At 50.2% G+C, this 22,319-nt stretch overlaps 1 protein-coding gene across 1 annotated transcript in view; it reads left to right on the top strand.

Annotated features, from left to right (window-relative positions):
* cd19 (CD19 molecule) overlaps nt 1-19,968 on the top strand; it is a 30,142-nt gene extending 10,174 nt beyond the window's left edge. The window contains exons 2-14 of the mRNA XM_031893262.1: nt 9,093-9,332; nt 10,656-10,892; nt 13,967-14,257; nt 14,462-14,569; nt 15,047-15,080; nt 15,306-15,367; nt 15,611-15,724; nt 15,839-15,889; nt 17,604-17,657; nt 17,756-17,806; nt 18,138-18,227; nt 18,343-18,520; nt 19,449-19,968. Coding sequence (XP_031749122.1) covers nt 9,119-9,332; nt 10,656-10,892; nt 13,967-14,257; nt 14,462-14,569; nt 15,047-15,080; nt 15,306-15,367; nt 15,611-15,724; nt 15,839-15,889; nt 17,604-17,657; nt 17,756-17,806; nt 18,138-18,227; nt 18,343-18,500 — 1,464 coding nt within the window. The 5' untranslated portion in view covers nt 9,093-9,118 and the 3' untranslated portion in view covers nt 18,501-18,520; nt 19,449-19,968. The remainder of the gene's footprint in view (nt 1-9,092; nt 9,333-10,655; nt 10,893-13,966; nt 14,258-14,461; nt 14,570-15,046; nt 15,081-15,305; nt 15,368-15,610; nt 15,725-15,838; nt 15,890-17,603; nt 17,658-17,755; nt 17,807-18,137; nt 18,228-18,342; nt 18,521-19,448) is intronic.
* The last annotated feature ends 2,351 nt before the right edge of the window (nt 19,969-22,319 follow it).

Genomic DNA, 22,319 nt, shown 5'->3' with positions numbered 1-22,319 from the left:
CTACTCTCCAGGCTACACACAGTAGGACAAGAGACTCTACTCTCCAGGCTACACACAGTAGGACAAGAGATACTACTCTCCAGGCTACACACAGTAGGACAAGAGATACTACTCCCCAGGCTACACACAGTAGGACAAGAGATACTACTCTCCAGGCTACACACAGTAGGACAAGAGATACTACTCCCCAGGCTACACACAGTAGGACAAGAGACACTACTCTCCAGGCTACACACAGTAGGACAAGAGATACTACTCCCCAGGCTACACACAGTAGGACAAGAGATACTACTCTCCAGGCTACACACAGTAGGACAAGAGATACTACTCCCCAGGCTACACACAGTAGGACAAGAGATACTACTCTCCAGGCTACACACAGTAGGACAAGAGATACTACTCTCCAGGCTACACACAGTAGGACAAGAGACACTACTCCCCAGGCTACACACAGTAGGACAAGAGATATTACTCTCCAGGCTACACACAGTAGGACAAGAGATATTACTCTCCAGGCTACACACAGTAGGACAAGAGATATTACTCTCCAGGCTACACACAGTAGGACAAGAGATACTACTCCCCAGGCTACACACAGTAGGACAAGAGATACTACTCCCCAGGCTACACACAGTAGGACAAGAGATACTACTCTCCAGGCTACACACAGTAGGACAAGAGATACTACTCCCCAGGCTACACACAGTAGGACAAGAGATACTACTCTCCAGGCTACACACAATAGGACAAGAGATACTACTCTCCAGGCTACACACAGTAGGACAAGAGATACTACTCTCCAGGCTACACACAGTAGGACAAGAGATACTACTCTCCAGGCTAAACGCAGTAGGACAAGAGATACTACTCTCCAGGCTACACGCAGTAGGACAAGAGATATTACTCTCCAGGCTACACGCAGTAGGACAAGAGATATTACTCTCCAGGCTACACACAGTAGGACAAGAGATACTACTCTCCAGGCTACACACAGTAGGGCAAGAGACACTACTCTCCAGGCTACACACAGTAGGACAAGAGATACTACTCTCCAGGCTACACACAGTAGGACAAGAGACACTACTCTCCAGGCTACACACAGTAGGACAAGAGATACTACTCTCCAGGCTACACACAGTAGGACAAGAGATACTACTCTCCAGGCTACACACAGTAGGACAAGAGATACTACTCTCCAGGCTACACACAGTAGGACAAGAGATACTACTCTCCAGGCTACACACAGTAGGACAAGAGATACTACTCTCCAGGCTAAACGCAGTAGGACAAGAGATACTACTCTCCAGGCTACACGCAGTAGGACAAGAGATATTACTCTCCAGGCTACACGCAGTAGGACAAGAGATATTACTCTCCAGGCTACACACAGTAGGACAAGAGACACTACTCTCCAGGCTACACACAGTAGGACAAGAGATACTACTCCAGGCTACACACAGTAGGACAAGAGATACTACTCCCCAGGCTACACACAGTAGGACAAGAGATACTACTCTCCAGGCTACACACAGTAGGACAAGAGATACTACTCCCCAGGCTACACACAGTAGGACAAGAGACACTACTCTCCAGGCTACACACAGTAGGACAAGAGATACTACTCCCCAGGCTACACACAGTAGGACAAGAGATACTACTCTCCAGGCTACACACAGTAGGACAAGAGTTACTACTCCCCAGGCTACACACAGTAGGACAAGAGATACTACTCTCCAGGCTACACACAGTAGGACAAGAGATACTACTCTCCAGGCTACACACAGTAGGACAAGAGACACTACTCCCCAGGCTACACACAGTAGGACAAGAGATATTACTCTCCAGGCTACACACAGTAGGGCAAGAGACACTACTCCCCAGGCTACACACAGTAGGACAAGAGATATTACTCTCCAGGCTACACACAGTAGGACAAGAGATATTACTCTCCAGGCTACACACAGTAGGACAAGAGATATTACTCTCCAGGCTACACACAGTAGGACAAGAGATACTACTCCCCAGGCTACACACAGTAGGACAAGAGATACTACTCTCCAGGCTACACACAGTAGGACAAGAGTTACTACTCCCCAGGCTACACACAGTAGGACAAGAGATACTACTCTCCAGGCTACACACAGTAGGACAAGAGATACTACTCTCCAGGCTACACACAGTAGGACAAGAGACACTACTCCCCAGGCTACACACAGTAGGACAAGAGATATTACTCTCCAGGCTACACACAGTAGGACAAGAGATATTACTCTCCAGGCTACACGCAGTAGGACAAGAGATACTACTCTCCAGGCTACACACAGTAGGACAAGAGATACTACTCTCCAGGCTACACACAGTAGGGCAAGAGATACTACTCCCCAGGCTACACACAGTAGGACAAGAGATTCTACTCTCCAGGCTACACACAGTAGGACAAGAGATATTACTCTCCAGGCTACACACAGTAGGACAAGAGATACTACTCTCCAGGCTACACACAGTAGGACAAGAGATACTACTCCCCAGGCTACACACAGTAGGACAAGAGATATTACTCTCCAGGCTACACACAGTAGGACAAGAGATACTACTCTCCAGGCTACACACAGTAGGACAAGAGATACTACTCTCCAGGCTACACACAGTAGGACAAGAGACACTACTCCCCAGGCTACACACAGTAGGACAAGAGATATTACTCTCCAGGCTACACACAGTAGGACAAGAGATATTACTCTCCAGGCTACACACAGTAGGACAAGAGATATTACTCTCCAGGCTACACACAGTAGGACAAGAGATACTACTCTCCAGGCTACACACAGTAGGACAAGAGATACTACTCCCCCAGGCTACACACAGTAGGACAAGAGATATTACTCTCCAGCTACACACAGTAGGACAAGAGATATTACTCTCCAGGCTACACACAGTAGGACAAGAGATATTACTCTCCAGGCTACCACACAGTAGGACAAGAGATACTACTCTCCAGGCTACACACAGTAGGACAAGAGATTACTACTCTCCAGGCTACACACAATAGGACAAGAGATACTACTCTCCAGGCTACACACAGTAGGACAAGAGATACTACTCTCCAGGGCTACACACAGTAGGACAAGAGATACTACTCTCCAGGCTACACACAGTAGGACAAGAGATACTACTCCCCAGGCTACACACAGTTAGGACAAGAGATATTACTCTCCAGGCTACACACAGTAGGACAAGAGATACTACTCTCTAGGCTACACACAGTAGGACAAGAGACACTACTCCTCAGGCTACACACAGTAGGACAAGAGATATTACTCTCCAGGCTACACACAGTAGGACAAGAGATACTACTCTCCAGGCTTACACACAGTAGGACAAGAGACACTACTCCTCAGGCTACACACAGTAGGACAAGAGATACTACTCTCCAGGCTACACACAGTAGGACAAGAGACACTACTCCTCAGGCTACACACAGTAGGACAAGAGATATTACTCTCCAGGCTACACACAGTAGGACAAGAGATATTACTCTCCAGGCTACACACAGTAGGACAAGAGATACTACTCTCCAGGCTACACACAGTAGGACAAGAGACACTACTCCTCAGGCTACACACAGTAGGACAAGAGATACTACTCCCCAGGCTACACACAGTAGGACAAGAGATATTACTCTCCAGGCTACACACAGTAGGACAAGAGATACTACTCCCCAGGCTACACACAGTAGGACAAGAGATATTACTCTCCAGGCTACACACAGTAGGACAAGAGATACTACTCTCCAGGCTACACACAGTAGGACAAGAGATACTACTCCCCAGGCTACACACAGTAGGACAAGAGATACTACTCTCCAGGCTACACACAGTAGGACAAGAGATACTACTCCCCAGGCTACACACAGTAGGACAAGAGATACTACTCTCCAGGCTACACACAGTAGGACAAGAGATACTACCTCCAGGCTACACACAGTAGGACAAGAGATACTACTCCCCTGGCTACACACAGTAGGACAAGAGATACTACTCCCCAGGCTACAACACAGTAGGACAAGAGATACTACTCTCCAGGCTACACACAGTAGGACAAGAGATATTACTCTCCAGGCTACACACAGTAGGACAAGAGATACTACTCTCCAGGCTACACACAGTAGGACAAGAGATACTACTCTCCAGGCTACACACAGTAGGACAAGAGATACTACTCTCCAGGCTACACACAGTAGGACAAGAGATACTACTCCCCAGGCTACACACAGTAGGACAAGAGATATTACTCTCCAGGCTACACACAGTAGGACAAGAGATACTACTCTCTAGGCTACACACAGTAGGACAAGAGACACTACTCCTCAGGCTACACACAGTAGGACAAGAGATATTACTCTCCAGGCTACACACAGTAGGACAAGAGATACTACTCTCCAGGCTACACACAGTAGGACAAGAGACACTACTCCTCAAGCTACACACAGTAGGACAAGAGATACTACTCTCCAGGCTACACACAGTAGGACAAGAGACACTACTCCTCAGGCTACACACAGTAGGACAAGAGATATTACTCTCCAGGCTACACACAGTAGGACAAGAGATATTACTCTCCAGGCTACACACAGTAGGACAAGAGATACTACTCTCCAGGCTACACACAGTAGGACAAGAGACACTACTCCTCAGGCTACACACAGTAGGACAAGAGATACTACTCCCCAGGCTACACACAGTAGGACAAGAGATATTACTCTCCAGGCTACACACAGTAGGACAAGAGATACTACTCCCCAGGCTACACACAGTAGGACAAGAGATATTACTCTCCAGGCTACACACAGTAGGACAAGAGATACTACTCTCCAGGCTACACACAGTAGGACAAGAGATACTACTCCCCAGGCTACACACAGTAGGACAAGAGATACTACTCTCCAGGCTACACACAGTAGGACAAGAGATACTACTCCCCAGGCTACACACAGTAGGACAAGAGATACTACTCTCCAGGCTACACACAGTAGGACAAGAGATACTACTCTCCAGGCTACACACAGTAGGACAAGAGATACTACTCCCCTGGCTACACACAGTAGGACAAGAGATACTACTCCCCAGGCTACACACAGTAGGACAAGAGATACTACTCTCCAGGCTACACACAGTAGGACAAGAGATACTACTCTCCAGGCTACACACAGTAGGACAAGAGATACTACTCTCCAGGCTACACACAGTAGGACAAGAGATACTACTCCCCAGGCTACACACAGTAGGACTCGGCTACCTCTGGCCCAATACTTGCTTCCCCTTCTCTCTTGTACAACAAACAAACAAATAGGGGGGCTGGTGGGAAGCAAAGAGCACCCAGAGTCCCTCCCTCACCCACCCACTCACCCTGCATCTGCTCCTCGTTGGGTCCCAAGGGAGAAGCTTCTGAGAAGTGAACACTCGGGAAGGTTTGAGCTTCTCCAGTTTGGTCTCTGCCGAGGCTCAATGGATGATGCATCTCCTGCTGCTCCTGTGCCTGTGTGCGGCCTCATCCCCTGAGATATTACTGGACTCCACAAACATGACTGTGCCAATGGGGGGTAGGTATAACCTGTGCCCTAGAGCCGATCCTGTGCCCCGATGGGCCTCTCTGATACCCCCTTTTATATTTTTCTCTCTTACTCTTTTGTACTCTTGCTCCTGTGCCACCCGGGGCTCTGTAATTCCCTCACTGTGCCACCCTGGGCTCTATAATTCCCTCACTGTGCCACCCTGGGCTCTATAATTCCCTCACTGTGCCACCCTGGGCTCTATAATTCCATCACTGTGCCACCCTGGGCTCTATAATTCCATCACTGTGCCAACCTGGGCGCTCTTATTCCCTCACTCTGCCACCCTGGGCTCTATAATTCCCTCACTGTGCCACCCTGGGCTCTATAATTCCCTCACTGTGCCACCCTGGGCTCTATAATTCCCTCACTGTGCCACCCTGGGCTCTATAATTCCCTCACTGTGCCACCCTGGGCTCTGTAATTCCCCTCACTGTGCCACCCTGGGCTCTGTAATTCCCTCACTGTGCCACCCTGGGCCCTGTAATTCCCTCACTGTGCCACCCTGGGCCCTGTAATTCCCTCACTGTGCCACCCTGGGCTCTATAATTCCCTCACTGTGCCACCCTGGGCTCTATAATTCCCTCACTGTGCCACCCTGGGCTCTATAATTCCCTCACTGTGCCACCCTGGGCTCTATAATTCCCTCACTGTGCCACCCTGGGCTCTGTAATTCCCTCACTGTGCCACCCTGGGCTCTGTAATTCCCTCACTGTGCCACCCTGGGCTCTGTAATTCCCTCACTGTGCCACCCTGGGCTCTGTAATTCCCTCACTGTGCCACCCTGGGCTCTATAATTCCCTCACTGTGCCACCCTGGGCTCTATAATTCCCTCACTGTGCCACCCTGGGCTCTATAATTCCATCACTGTGCCAACCTGGGCGCTCTTATTCCCTCACTCTGCCACCCTGGGCTCTATAATTCCCTCACTGTGCCACCCTGGGCTCTATAATTCCCTCACTGTGCCACCCTGGGGCTCTATAATTCCCTCACTGTGCCCCTGGCTCTATATTCCCTCACTGTGCCACCTGGGCTCTATAATTCCCTCACTGTGCCACCCTGGGCTCTATAATTCCCTCACTGTGCCACCCTGGGCTCTATAATTCCCTCACTGTGCCACCCTGGGCTCTGTAATTCCCTCACTGTGCCACCCTGGGCTCTGTAATTCCCTCACTGTGCCACCCTGGGCTCTATAATTCCCTCACTGTGCCACCCTGGGCCCTGTAATTCCCTCACTGTGCCACCCTGGGCCCTGTAATTCCCTCACTGTGCCACCCTGGGCGCTATAATTCCCTCACTGTGCCACCCTGGGCCCTGTAATTCCCTAACTGTGCCACCCTGGGCTCTATAATTCCCTCACTGTGCCACCCTGGGCTCTATAATTCCCTCACTGTGCCACCCTGGGCCCTGTAATTCCCTCACTGTGCCACCCTGGGCTCTATAATTCCCTCACTGTGCCACCCTGGGCTCTGTAATTCCCTCACTCTGCCACCCTGGGCTCTGTGGAATCTGCCATTGCATTTATGACTGAGCAGAATGTGGTCCCATTGGCAGGAAGTGCCTCTTTCCTGACCCACCTCACTGTAGCCCCCCTGTAGCCCCGACCCAGTCCTTTACTCTTTGCCCCTAATCCCATTATATATTCTCATGCCATATTGCTGTGCTCTGCGCTGCGGTACTGGCCATATTGCTGGGCTCTGCGCTGCTGTACTGGCCATATTGCTGGGCTCTGCGCTGCTGTACTGGCCATATTGCTGGGCTCTGCGCTGCGGTACTGGCCATATTGCTGGGCTCTGCGCTGCTGTACTGGCCATATTGCTGGGCTCTGCGCTGCTGTACTGGCCATATTGCTGAGCTCTGCGCTGCTGTACTGGCCATATTGCTGGGCTCTGCTGTACTGGCCATATTGCTGGGCTCTGCGCTGCTGTACTGGCCATATTGCTGGGCTCTGCGCTGCTGTACTGGCCATATTGCTGGGCTCTGCGCTGCGGTACTGGCCATATTGCTGGGCTCTGCGCTGCTGTACTGGCCATATTGCTGGGCTCTGCGCTGCTGTACTGGCCATATTGCTGGGCTCTGCGCTGCGGTACTGGCCATATTGCTGGGCTCTGCTGTACTGGCCATATTGCTGGGCTCTGATGTACTGGCCATATTGCTGGGCTCTGCGCTGCGGTACTGGCCATATTGCTGGGCTCTGCTGTACTGGCCATATTGCTGGGCTCTGCGCTGCGGTACTGGCCATATTGCTGGGCTCTGCTGTACTGGCCATATTGCTGGGCTCTGCGCTGCGGTACTGGCCATATTGCTGGGCTCTGTGCTACTGTACTGGCCATATTGCTGGGCTCTGCGCTGCTGTACTGGCCATATTGCTGGGCTCTGCGCTGCTGTACTGGCCATATTGCTGGGCTCTGCGCTACTGTACTGGCCATATTGCTGGGCTCTGCGCTGCTGTACTGGCCATATTGCTGGGCTCTGCGCTGCGGTACTGGCCATATTGCTGGGTTCTGCGCTGCGGTACTGGCCATATTGCTGGGCTCTGCGCTGCGGTACTGGCCATATTGCTGGGTTCTGCGCTGCGGTACTGGCCATATTGCTGGGCTCTGCGCTGCGGTACTGGCCATATTGCTGGGTTCTGCGCTGCGGTACTGGCCATATTGCTGGGCTCTGCGCTGCTGTACTGGCCATATTGCTGGGTTCTGCGCTGCGGTACTGGCCATATTGCTGGGCTCTGCGCTGCGGTACTGGTGCCAAGTCCGGTCTCTGTAATGTGCTGATCCAAGTTCTCTTTTATGATCGTAAAGCCAAGCTGAGAGCTTGTAATGACTTGTGTCCCAGTGGGATCTCCTGCCTCCTCAGTATAAAACCTTTGATTTGAGGGCAGTTAAATGCTGGGGGTATCTGGGCACCACATCTTGGCACAGAAGGGCATAGTAGGAATCTGGCGGTGGCTGAACTAGAGGATATTGTGAAATCAAGTTCAATCATCTCTTGGTGACCATATGGACAGTCCAACATGTCCTGCCTTCTCCTTGGGTCTCCAGGTCTCTCGGTAGGTTCATGGTTGCTGTGACCAAGTCCATCCATATTGTAGGTGGTTGTTCCTTTCCTACTCACCCATCAACCTCTTCAAGCACAAATGTCAACCAACTGGGTCATTTACTAATGTATCCAAGATACCTCTGGTTCTGTCTTCAAGTGGAGGCTCAAGCTTGATTGGTCAAGCCTCAATTTGCCCTAAATCTCTGAGAAGGTTTACATTTGCCTCAAAATAGTTAATCAACCTGGGCCCAATGGGAACCCGGCACCTCTGGGCGCCAGATGCACAGGCAATTAATCTGTAACAAGGAGCCTTATTTATTCAATGCCCCCCCCCCCCCAGGTATCTCACAACACAATTAATTTCATTACCCCCCATATCCATCTGTCTTATAGAAAATACCATAATAATATATGATCTCTGGTGCATCTTCTCTCAATATCTCAGGTGCCACCTTGTTGCCCTGCAAGAGAATGAACTGGCCCCTCAAAATAGAGTGGAAGATGGAGGACGGGGGCAACACAGACTGGATAAAGTTCCATCTGCTCAGCAAATCGACAGACCTGAACTTTGTCTCCCCTTCCGACTTGTTCCTGAGGAACCTCAGCATGATGGATTCTGGGAGATACACCTGCACCTCCCAAGGTCACGTGCTAAATGAATTCCTGCTAAAAGCCAAAAGTAAAGGTAAGTGCCCTGAGGGTGGCAGAGGGGCAGGAATGATAAGGAATTGTGCCCCGAGGGTGGCAGAGGGGCAGGAATGATAAGGAATTGTGCCCCGAGGGTGGCAGAGGGGCAGGAACGATAAGGAATTGTGCCCGAGGGTGGCAGAGGGGCAGGAACAATAAGGAATTGTGCCCCGAGGGTGGCAGAGGGGCAGGAACGATAAGGAATTGTGCCCGAGGGTGGCAGAGGGGCAGGAACGATAAGGAATTGTGCCCCGAGGGTGGCAGAGGGGCAGGAACGATAAGGAATTGTGCCCCGAGGGTGGCAGAGGGGCAGGAACGATAAGGAATTGTGCCCGCAGGGTGGCAGAGGGGCAGGAACGATAAGGAATTGTGCCCCGAGGGTGGCAGAGGGGCAGGAACGATAAGGAATTGTGCCCCGAGGGTGGCAGAGGGGCAGGAACGATAAGGAATTGTGCCCCGAGGGTGGCAGAGGGGCAGGAACGATAAGGAATTGTTTCCCCCGAGGGTGGCAGAGGGGCAGGAACGATAAGGAATTGTGCCCCCAGGGTGGCAGAGGGGCAGGAACGATAAGGAATTGTGCCCCGAGGGTGGCAGAGGGACAGGAATGATAAGGAATTGTGCCCGAGGTTGGCAGAGGGACAGGAACGATAAGGAATTGTGCCCCAAGGGTGGCAGAGGGGCAGGAACGATAAGGAATTGTGCCCCGAGGGTGGCAGAGGGGCTGGAACGATAAGGAATTGTTTCCCCCGAGGGTGGCAGAGGGGCAGGAACGATAAGGAATTGTGCCCGCAGGGTGGCAGAGGGGCAGGAACGATAAGGAATTGTGCCCCGAGGGTGGCAGAGGAGCAGGAACGATAAGGAATTGTGCCCTGATGGGCCTCCGTGTCCACTTCAGAAAAGGAAAGAATTCTCCTTATACCCCCCCCTCATACATATTGCCCTGTGTTGGATTAGGTCTCCTAGGTCCCACCAGTGCACCTGGACCCACCATCACAGCACAAAGATATAGAGAGTTCTGCAGGTTGAAATGAGGATGGGTTAATGGGCATTGTCCTAGGCTGGAGTCCACCAGGGCCTACTGGGAGGCCCTTTGATCGGCAGGTCCGACCCTTCTTGCATTTGTTCTCGCTCTGAGTGTTGGGTTCGGCTGCAGAACACTTGATCTCTTGATGACACGAGATGTGACCAATGAATGAAGCCTGAAGCTGCGATGATACTGGTCCATTATGTGAACCTGCACCGCTTGCATGATAGGCTTTACAGGAAGTCCCCATATACACAGCCCGGTGGGATCTAATAGAGGGTCTCTTTCCCCCCACAGAGAAACACTATATGACAGGTATGTACAACAGTAACATAAGTCTCCCATGTGGGGTGGCCATGGCTGGTCAATCTCCCGAATGGCTCAGAATAAATGGAAGGATGAAAGGACGATTCAATGTGCGAGGGACTGACCTGGAGATTGTTCGGCTGAAGTACGTTGATCAGGGCTGGTACTCATGCTCCTTAAATGGCTCCACTTCATATACCTACCTACAGGTCCTCAACTCCTCAGCAGGTACAGCCTTTCTGCTTCCCGGGCATTCACATACCATGTAGGACCTACTGGTCCTCAGCTCCTCAGCAGGTACAGCCCTTCTGCTTCCCGGGCATTCACATACCATGTAGGACCTACTGGTCCTCAGCTCCTCAGCAGGTACAGCCCTTCTGCTTCCCGGGCATTCACATACCATGTAGGACCTACTGGTCATCAGCTCCCCAGCAGGTACAGTCCTTCTGCTTCCCGGGCATTCACATACCATGTAGGACCTACTGGTCCTCAGCTCCCCAGCAGGTACAGCCTTTCTGCTTCCCGGGCATTCACATACCATGTAGGACCTACTGGTCCTCAGCTCCTCAGCAGGTACAGCCCTTCTGCTTCCCGGGCATTCACATACCATGTAGGACCTACTGGTCCTCAGCTCCTCAGCAGGTACAGCCCTTCTGCTTCCCGGGCATTCACATACCATGTAGGACCTACTGGTCATCAGCTCCCCAGCAGGTACAGTCCTTCTGCTTCCCGGGCATTCACATACCATGTAGGACCTACTGGTCCTCAGCTCCTCAGCAGGTACAGTCCTTCTGCTTCCCGGGCATTCACATACCATGTAGGACCTACTGGTCCTCAGCTCCCCAGCAGGTACAGCCCTTCTGCTTCCCGGGCATTCACATACCATGTAGGACCTACTGGCCCTTAGCTCCCCAGCAGGTACAGCCCTTCTGTTTCCTGAGCATTCACATACCATGTAGGACCTACTGGTCCTCAGCTCCCCAGCAGGTACAGTCCTTCTGTTTCCTGAGCATTCATGTGCCATGTAGGACCTACTGGTTCTTAGCTCCCCAGTAGGTACAGCCCTTCTGTTTCCTGAGCATTCATGTGCCATGTAGGACCTACAGCTCCTCAGCTCCCCAGCAGGTACAGCCCTTCTGCTTCCTGGACGTTCATATGCCATGTAGGACCTACAGATTCTCAGCTCCCCAGTAGATACAAATCTTCTACCTTCCTGAGCATTCATGTGCCATGTAGGACCCACAGGCTCCCCATTAGGTAAAGTCCTTCTGTTTCCTGAGCATTCATGTGCCATGTAGGACCTACTGGTCCTTAGCTCCCCAGCAGGTACAGCCCTTCTGTTTCCTGGGCATTCATGTGCCATGTAGGACCTACAACTCCTCAGCTCCCCAGCAGGTACAGCCCTTCTGCTTCCTGAGCATTCATGTGCCATGTAGGACCTACTGGTCCTTAGCTCCCCAGCAGGTACAGCCCTTCTGTTTCCTGGGCATTCATGTGCCATGTAGGACCTACAACTCCTCAACTCCCCAGTAGGTACAGCCCTTCTGTTTCCTGGGCATTCATGTGCCATGTAGGACCTACTGGTCCTCAGCTCCCCAGTAGGTACAGCCCTTCTGTTTCCTGAGCATTCATGTGCCATGTAGGACCTACTGGTCCTTAGCTCCCCAGTAGGTACAGCCCTTCTGTTTCCTGGGCATTCATGTGCCATGTAGGACCTACTGGTCCTTAGCTCCCCAGCAGGTACTGCCCTTCTGCTTCCTGGGCATTCATGTGCCATGTAGGACCTACTGGTCCTTAGCTCCCCAGTAGGTACAGTCCTTCTGCTTCCTGGGCATTCATGTGCCATGTAGGACCTACTGGTCCTTAGCTCCCCAGTAGGTACAGTCCTTCTGCTTCTCGGGCATTCATGTGCCATGTAGGACCTACTGGTCCTTAGCTCCCCAGTAGGTACAGTCCTTCTGCTTCCTGGGCATTCATGTGCCATGTAGGACCTACTGGTCCTTAGCTCCCCAGTAGGTACAGTCCTTCTGCTTCCCGGGCATTCATGTGCCATGTAGGACCTACTGGTCCTTAGCTCCCCAGTAGGTACAGTCCTTCTGCTTCCTGGGCATTCATGTGCCATGTTCTAAGAAGGGGCCTCACCTTTAGCCTAGAGTCCATTTCCAAATGGAGCTGATCCAGCAGATCACAGAGAAAACTGCTCATGTTTTTCTTTAAGGGAAGGGTTTTTTAGCCAAATCTACCCTGGTAATCTATTTACCCTGGGCATTTCTATCTACCCTGGGCATTTCTATCTACCCTGGGCATTTCTATCTACCCTGGGCATTTCTATCTACCCTGGTCATTTCTATCTACCCTGGGCATTTCTTTCTACCCTGGAGATTTCTATATACCCTGGGCATTTCTATTTACCCTGGGCATTTCTATCTACCCTGGGCATTTCTATCTACCCTGGGCATTTCTATCTACCCTGGGCATTTCTATCTACCCTGGGCATTTCTATCTACCCTGGGCATTTCTTTCTACCCTGGAGATTTCTATATACCCTTGGCATTTCTATTTACCCTGGGCATTTCTATCTACACTGGGCATTTCTATCTACCCTGGGCATTTCTATCTACCCTGGGCATTTCTATCTACCCTGGGCATTTCTTTCTACCCTGGAGATTTCTATATACCCTGGGCATTTCTATTTACCCTGGGCATTTCTATCTACCCTGGGCATTTCTATCTACCCTGGGCATTTCTATCTACCCTGGGCATTTCTATCTACCCTGGGCATTTCTATCTACCCTGGGCATTTCTTTCTACCCTGGAGATTTCTATATACCCTTGGCATTTCTATTTACCCTGGGCATTTCTATCTACCCTGGGCATTTCTATCTACCCTGGGCATTTCTATCTACCCTGGGCATTTCTATCTACCCTGGGCATTTCTTTCTACCCTGGAGATTTCTATATACCCTGGGCATTTCTATTTACCCTGGGCATTTCTATCTACCCTGGGCATTTCTGTTTACCCTGGGCATTTCTATCTACCCTGGGCATTTCTATCTACCCTGGGCATTTCTTTCTACCCTGGAGATTTCTATATACCCTGGGCATTTCTATTTACCCTGGGTATTTCTATCTACCCTGGGCATTTCTATTTACCCTGGGCATTTCTATCTACCCTGGGCATTTCTATTTACCCTGGGCATTTCTATCTACCCTGGGCATTTCTGTTTACCCTGGGCATTTCTATCTACCCTGGTGCACCTCTCGCCAGGTATGAGGGTAACCCCACTATCTTTCTGTTCCAGAAGCTCCCACTTTACAGAATCAGGAGTTCGCCATTGGAGAGAGTTTGGCACTTTCCTGCAATTTGACTCACAATTGGACCAAAATCTCCTGGTTCCGAGACTCACAGCCCATCCTGAGTGTGGAAAGGGGGACGGGCGCCATGTTGCACCAGGCGGCACTGATCCAAGGGGTCCCCTATCTGCTTATCCCCTCTGCCAGCCGGCAGGACCTGGGCATGTACCACTGCTTCGGAGATGGGATGGAATCAAGAATTTGGCTGAATGTGACCCCGCCCCTGCCAACTCCCACTGGTGAGTCCCACTCACAGAGCGTGCACTCATCTCACTGAAATGTACTTGCACGAGCAGCGCACACTCACATACACGAGCAGCACACACTCACATACACGAGCAACGCACACTCACACACACGAGCAGCACACACTCACATACATGAGCAGCACACACTCACATACACGAGCAGCACACACTCACACTCACGTTTCTCTTGCCCAGGCATGGAGATGTTCCTGAAGGGCAGTTACTGGATCATTGTGGCCGTGGCCGTGGCTTACGTGGGATTCTGCTCAGTGATCACCATCTGTTACATGTTGTGGAGTCAGAGTGAGTGCACACTCATACTACTCATGGTACCTGTGCAGGTATCTGTGTGGGTATTTATATTTAAACCTTTGTGTTGTACAGGGTATTCCAGTTCCTCCCATACCAGCAGGGTAATTGGCGCCTGATAAATTTGCCCACAGTGTGACTGTGATAGGACGTTAGATTGTAAGCACACAGGAACAGGAAGTGACCTCTGTATATAAATACAGCATGATAATAAGATTGCTGGAAAAATGATGCCATAATGTGATGTACAATGAGATTGGCAATGAGAGCAGTTATAAAATGGGGAATCGAGGGTAACCCTAATACAGCTGGGGCAATAATACCAATGGGGCCATTAGGAGCTGGGTGTTGCACAGTGATGATGTCATGAGGTAATTAGCAGCTGTGATGATGTCATTTCAAGCCATTTGGGAATGATGATGTCACAGCAGGCTGCCGGATAACGTCGGTATATTCTTTCCCTTTATACAGAGGAAGAGGCTGGTTCCAGGGAAGCAGAGAGCAGGTAGGTGGCCAAGCAAGTCCATACAGGTCCCTCCCATAGTGGCCAAAGTCCAGCGACGGCTGAATGTTCCTCCAATGGCGGCTCTACATGGGACCATTTGGCCAAACGGACAGAGCACGTGCAAGGAGCCACAAAATGCACATTCACATTGGTCAACATGCACTGGCCCCACCCCTTACAGACTGGCCCCACCCATTAACTCATACTGTGCCATGTGTGTTACAGGTTCTACAAGGTCAGCACCTTAAAACGAAATGTCTACTTTGGATCCCGTGACCACAATCAAGGTGAGGGCCACACAGGCTGGGATTGGGGAGTCCATAAAGGGGGTCACTCCCTGACTCCACTGGGGAGGGGAAGGAAGTGTGGGTGCACCAATCCATTATATGTAGAATACTAAAACCGCTACTCAGAACTTTCCCTGTACATACCCCGTACTACTATCTGCCCACACACTGGGCACCTCCATAGTAAGACGGGTCAGCAGGGCACAATGGGCGGCACTCACACAGTCTCTCTCTCCCAACCAGAAACAGACCCAAAAGCAGTAGAAATGGACTATCAGAATGTGGCCCAAATGCCCCCCAAGGAATGCGGCAGTGACTGCTTCTCAGATAAAAGCTCCTTCCTGGGGCCCTCAGAGGGTGAGTGTGAGCCCCCTGACTGTGTTACATGAACATCTAGGAGCCAACGGAGCTCAGTGGTTTTGTTGCTTCCCGACTTCCCAGAAGGAACTTAACTTTCTTCTCTTTTCATAGATGGAGATTCCTATCTGGAACCAAACGTTGGGGACCCCAATCTGTCTGATGGTAAGTGAGATGGAGAGTGGGAGCAGGTGGGAAGACAGGGGTAGGGTTAAACCCAATGGAACCTTTGTAGAGCTACAGTATATTATCTAGTAGGGGTAAGTGTGAAGGAACTGGGGGAATGGAACCTTTGTAGAGCTACAGTATATTATCTAGTAGGGGTAAGTGTGAAGGAACTGGGGGAATGGAACCTTTGTAGAGCTACAGTATATTATCTAGTAGGGGTAAGTGTGAAGGAACTGGGGGAATGGAACCTTTGTAGAGCTACAGTATATTATCTAGTAGGGGTAAGTGTGAAGGAACTGGGGGAATGGAACCTTTGTAGAGCTACAGTATATTATCTAGTAGGGGTAAGTGTGAAGGAACTGGGGGAATGGAACCTTTGTAGAGCTACAGTATATTATCTAGTAGGGCTAAGTGTGAAGGAACTGGGGGAATGGAACCTTTGTAGAGCTACAGTATATTATCTAGTAGGGGTAAGTGTGAAGGAACTGGGGGAATGGAACCTTTGTAGAGCTACAGTATATTATCTAGTAGGGGTAAGTCTGAAGGAACTGGGGGAATGGAACCTTTGTAGAGCTACAGTATATTATCTAGTAGGGGGTAAGTGTGAAGGAACTGGGGGAATGGAACCTTTGTAGAGCTACAGTATATTATCTAGTAGGGGTAAGTGTGAAGGAACTGGGGGAATGGAACCTTTGTAGAGCTACAGTATATTATCTAGTAGGGGTAAGTCTGAAGGAACTGGGGGAATGGAACCTTTGTAGAGCTACAGTATATTATCTAGTAGGGGTAAGTGTGAAGGAACTGGGGGAATGGAACCTTTGTAGAGCTACAGTATATTATCTAGTAGGGGTAAGTGTGAAGGAACTGGGGGAATGGAACCTTTGTAGAGCTACAGTATATTATCTAGTAGGGGTAAGTCTGAAGGAACTGGGGGAATGGAACCTTTGTAGAGCTACAGTATATTATCTAGTAGGGGTAAGTGTGAAGGAACTGGGGGAATGGAACCTTTGTAGAGCTACAGTATATTATCTAGTAGGGGTAAGTGTGAAGGAACTGGGGGAATGGAACCTTTGTAGAGCTACAGTATATTATCTAGTAGGGGTAAGTGTGAAGGAACTGGGGGAATGGAACCTTTGTAGAGCTACAGTATATTATCTAGTAGGGGTAAGTCTGAAGGAACTGGGGGAATGGAACCTTTGTAGAGCTACAGTATATTATCTAGTAGGGGTAAGTGTGAAGGAACTGGGGGAATGGAACCTTTGTAGAGCTACAGTATATTATCTAGTAGGGGTAAGTGTGAAGGAACTGGGGGAATGGAACCTTTGTAGAGCTACAGTATATTATCTAGTAGGGGTAAGTCTGAAGGAACTGGGGGAATGGAACCTTTGTAGAGCTGCAGTATATTATCTAGTAGGGGTAAGTCTGAAGGAACTGGGGGAATGGAACCTTTGTAGAGCTACAGTATATTATCTAGTAGGGGGTAAGTGTGAAGGAACTGGGGGAATGGAACATTTGTAGAGCTACAGTATATTATCTAGTAGGGGTAAGTGTGAAGGAACTGGGGGAATGGAACATTTGTAGAGCTACAGTATATTATCTAGTAGGGGTAAGTGTGAAGGAACTGGGGGAATGGAACATTTGTAGAGCTACAGTATATTATCTAGTAGGGGTAAGTCTAGTAAGAGCTACAATATATTATTTTTTCTGGCAGGAGTTTCCTATGAAAACGCTGACCAGGAGTTGAGTGCTGCAGACAGCTCAGAAGGTAAAGAGACAGAAGAAGACAATAGTGAGAGCGATGATGGTGGCAACTCTGATCCTGAGTGAGGAAACACCCTTAATGTTTTTGTTGCCCTTTTGCAGATGGAGAATGCTACGAGAACGCCAGTGAGGAAACAAAACATGGATCAGGGGGTAAGACCACAAAAACCCAACTCTTGCTCCTTCTCATTGGGTTCTGGGGGGCAATAATGTCAGTAGAGATGGCATCGGGCCTGCGGTGGGTCACGGGTATAATTAGAATTCCGTGCGCTGCTCACTTTCCCTTGTAGGAAGATCCCCATGTAACTACCAATTTCGCTGACCAATCAAATGCATTTTCCAGTGCTGGGTCACTTAGTGGATCGGATCCGGTTTGTCCTGTAATATCCTTCCCTTTTGGGGTAAAAATCAACTCAAAGTTCTGCTGTCTGATTGGCTGATGCCTTAATCCTTTGTATAATAAACCTTTGGGCACTTTTGTCAGGGTCCCAGTCCTATGAGGACATGAAAGGATCATTCTACGTGAAGAAGAAGGGCGGAGACAGTCAGGAGGAGAGCAAATTGGAAGGGGAAGGTAAAACTCATTGGTCTCTCGGGGGCCGTCACTTACAGGCCAAACCTCCCACTCCCAGTTTGCGCCAGTTCCAACTAAAATGGGAAATGAACGAGGAACTGGTTTATTGTTTCAGATGCAGATTCGTACGAGAACATGGAGACACCAGTCTACGCCCTACCCCACCAGTCCTCAACATCCAATGAGAAACCGGCAGAGGGACGCGTGGCGGCAATGTACGACGACGCGGGGTCACCCCATGGGTTCAGCATGGCATCCATAGACCAAGTTTAGCTTCTCAGCAATGATGGAGGGTGAGTCTCAGTAGATCCAAAGGAATCCAGTATTGTCCACCCCATAACCAAAACCTCATGGTGGTCAGTGAAGATCTGCCCTAAGGGCTCACTAGGGATCAGTAGATGATAATGCAAGTACACTGACTTATCTGGCCATGATTGAGGCTTCTCTGGGTTCTCCTAAAGGATCCCCAACCAGTGGCTCAGGGGGCAACATGTTACCCACCAACCCCTTTGATGTTGCTCCCAGTGGCCCCAAAGCAGGTGCTTATTTTTGAATTTTTAACTTGGAGTCATGTTTTAGAGGCATGTATATTTCCAAATACGGGGCAACCAATCAGAGCCCCTACAGAGCTTGTGTTGCTCCCCAACTTTTTTGTGGCTCAAAGGTTTGGGGCCCCCTGATCTGGTGGCGCTGGTGCCAATGAGTCGTACTCATGTAAATACAGAGGGGAGGGGCTTTAATAAGTAGTGTTTCAGGCTGATTTATTGAGAAATTTCTCCAAAAACCCCCACTAGCCCCGCCCATCTAAACTAAAAATGTTAAAGGGGACCTGTCACTTTAAGAAATAATTCCAAATCCTTTTGAATCAGGTTAGTAGAGCAAAATAAACTTTACTTACACTATTCCAGCTATTGAATTTAGTTTCCCTTTAGTCTTGGAATTAGTAGTCACAGCCAGCAGGCCGGCGCCATTTTGTGTGCCTGCGGCATAGAGGCGGGGCAGGCAATATATGATTGACAGCTCAGATTTTCAAATACATTTATAACAGGTATAGATGATTTAATTAAAAAAAGAATTTGGGTTTCATGTTCAATCCTCAAAGGACTTTTTATATACGACTTTTGAAGGGTGGGTGACAGGTTCCCTTTAAGTCAGAACCAGAGGTGTCCAATTGGGTTTCCCCTGTAACAATGGGCCTGAACCTTTACTCTTTTCCAACAGACGTTCCTCCTGGACCCTCACCGCCAGCAGCGCCCGACAGATCCTTTTCAGCGTGGGGAAGAGCTTTGTGCCAATCAGTGGAATCACAGTGCCACCCAAATCTACCGACCAATCAGGTGACTGCTGCTCCAGGTCCGAGCTTTATTGGCTTCCGCTTCTCTGGTCCCTTCACATATGAGCGATATCCCATATTATAGAAAGTGACAGCCGGACGGTATCAGAGCTTCTCCTCACAGGCTTTTGGCAGCAGAGCTTACAATCTATCCACTGACTGCGGCTCTAGGAATCATTACCAAAGCAGATCTGAATGCTGGGAAACTGTAAATACACAGAACGTATCTGTGCAACACAAGAGCTTGCAATTAAGCCATGAAATCTTCCCAAACAGAACCAACTAATTAGTACTGAGCCCAATTACTGGTTCTACCTATAGAGGTGTCATTGTATCCTGTGCCAATGTGATGCCCCAGGGGGGGGGGATGGGGGCAACAAATAAAGTGTCTCATTGGTTCCTGCTGGTGTTGTGGCTTCTGGGGTCTGAGGTGCTAATGGGGCAGATAAGAGGGGTCACTGAATCTCATTCACTGGCCAAATTGGTCCCGGGGGGGTTCTGTCCATTCTCATAAAATGCAATATAATAACCCCCCCATTCGGATTTTCCCTGGGGCATTATAGTATCTGGGGGGGGCACTAAGGCCCATGGACTCTCTGTGACCTAATATAATAACCCCCCCATACTGATTCCCCTGGGGCATTATAGTAGCTGGGGGGGGGGGCACTAAGGCCCATGGACTCTCTGTGACCCAATATAATAACCCCCCCATACTGATTCCCCTGGGGCATTATAGTAGCTGGGGGGGCACTAAGGCCCATGGACTCTCTGTGACCCAATATAATAACCCCCCCATACTGATTCCCCTGGGGCATTATAGTAGCTGGGGGGGCACTAAGGCCCATGGACTCTCTGTGACCCAATATAATAACCCCCCCATACTGATTCCCCAGGGGCATTATAGTAGCTGGGGGGCACTAAGAGCCATGGACTCTCTGTGACCCAATATAATAACCCCCCCATACTGATTCCCCTGGGGCATTATAGTAGCTGGGGGGCACTAAGGCCCATGGACTCTCTGTGACCCAATATAATAACCCCCCCATACTGATTCCCCAGGGGCATTATAGTAGCTGGGGGGCACTAAGGGCCATGGACTCTCTGTGACCCAATATAATAACCCCCCCATACTGATTCCCCTGGGGCATTATAGTAGCTGGGGGGGCACTAAGGCCCGTGGACTCTCTGTGACCCAATATAATAACCCCCCCATACTGATTCCCCAGGGGCATTATAGTAGCTGGGGGGGCACTAAGGCCCATGGACTCTCTGTGACCCAATATAATAACCCCCCATACTGATTCCCCAGGGGCATTATAGTAGCTGGGAGGCACTAAGGCCCATGGACTCTCTGTGACCCAATATAATAACCCCCCCATACTGATTCCCCAGGGGCATTATAGTAGCTGGGGGGCACTAAGGGCCATGGACTCTCTGTGACCCAATATAATAACCCCCCCATACTGATTCCCCTGGGGCATTATAGTAGCTGGGGGGGCACTAAGGCCCGTGGACTCTCTGTGACCCAATATAATAACCCCCCATACTGATTCCCCAGGGGCATTATAGTAGCTGGGGCGGGCACTAAGGGCCATGGACTCTCTGTGACCCAATATAATAACCCCCCCATACTGATTCCCCTGGGGCATTATAGTAGCTGGGGGGGCACTAAGGCCCATGGACTCTCTGTGCCCCAATATAATAACCCCCCCATACTGATTCCCCTGGGGCATTATAGTAGCTGGGGGGCACTAAGGGCCATGGACTCTCTGTGACCCAATATAATAACCCCCCCATACTGATTCCCCTGGGGCATTATAGTAGCTGGGGGGGCACTAAGGCCCATGGACTCTCTGTGACCCAATATAATAACCCCCCCATACTGATTCCCCTGGGGCATTATAGTAGCTGGGGGGCACTAAGGGCCATGGACTCTCTGTGACCCAATATAATAACCCCCCCATACTGATTCCCCTGGGGCATTATAGTAGCTGGGGGGGCACTAAGGCCCATGGACTCTCTGTGACCCAATATAATAACCCCCCCATACTGATTCCCCTGGGGCATTATAGTAGCTGGGGGGGCACTAAGGCCCATGGACTCTCTGTGACCCAATATAATAACCCCCCCATACTGATTCCCCAGGGGCATTATAGTAGCTGGGAGGGCACTAAGGCCCATGGACTCTCTGTGACCCAATATAATAACCCCCCCATACTGATTCCCCTGGGGCATTATAGTAGCTGGGGGGGCACTAAGGCCCATGGACTCTCTGTGACCCAATATAATAACCCCCCCATACTGATACCCCTGGGGCATTATAGTAGCTGGGGGGGGCACTAAGGCCCATGGACTCTCTGTGACCCAATATAATAACCCCCCCATACTGATTCCCCTGGGGCATTATAGTAGCTGGGGGGGCACTAAGGCCCATGGACTCTCTGTGACCCAATATAATAACCCCCCCCATACTGATTCCCCTGGGGCATTATAGTATCTGGGGGGGGCACTAAGGCCCATGGACTGTCTGTGACCCAATATAATAACCCCCCCATACTGATTCCCCAGGGGCATTATAGTAGCTGGGGGGCACTAAGGCCCATGGACTCTCTGTGACCCAATATAATAACCCCCCCCATACTGATTCCCCTGGGGCATTATAGTATCTGGGGGGGGCACTAAGGCCCATGGACTGTCTGTGACCCAATATAATAACCCCCCATACTGATTCCCCTGGGGCATTATAGTAGCTGGGGGGG

This window comes from Xenopus tropicalis, chromosome 9 (assembly GCF_000004195.4).
Source record: "Xenopus tropicalis strain Nigerian chromosome 9, UCB_Xtro_10.0, whole genome shotgun sequence".
NCBI classification, from domain to species: Eukaryota; Metazoa; Chordata; class Amphibia; order Anura; family Pipidae; genus Xenopus; species Xenopus tropicalis.
This window is presented reverse-complemented; position numbering and strand designations above follow the sequence as displayed.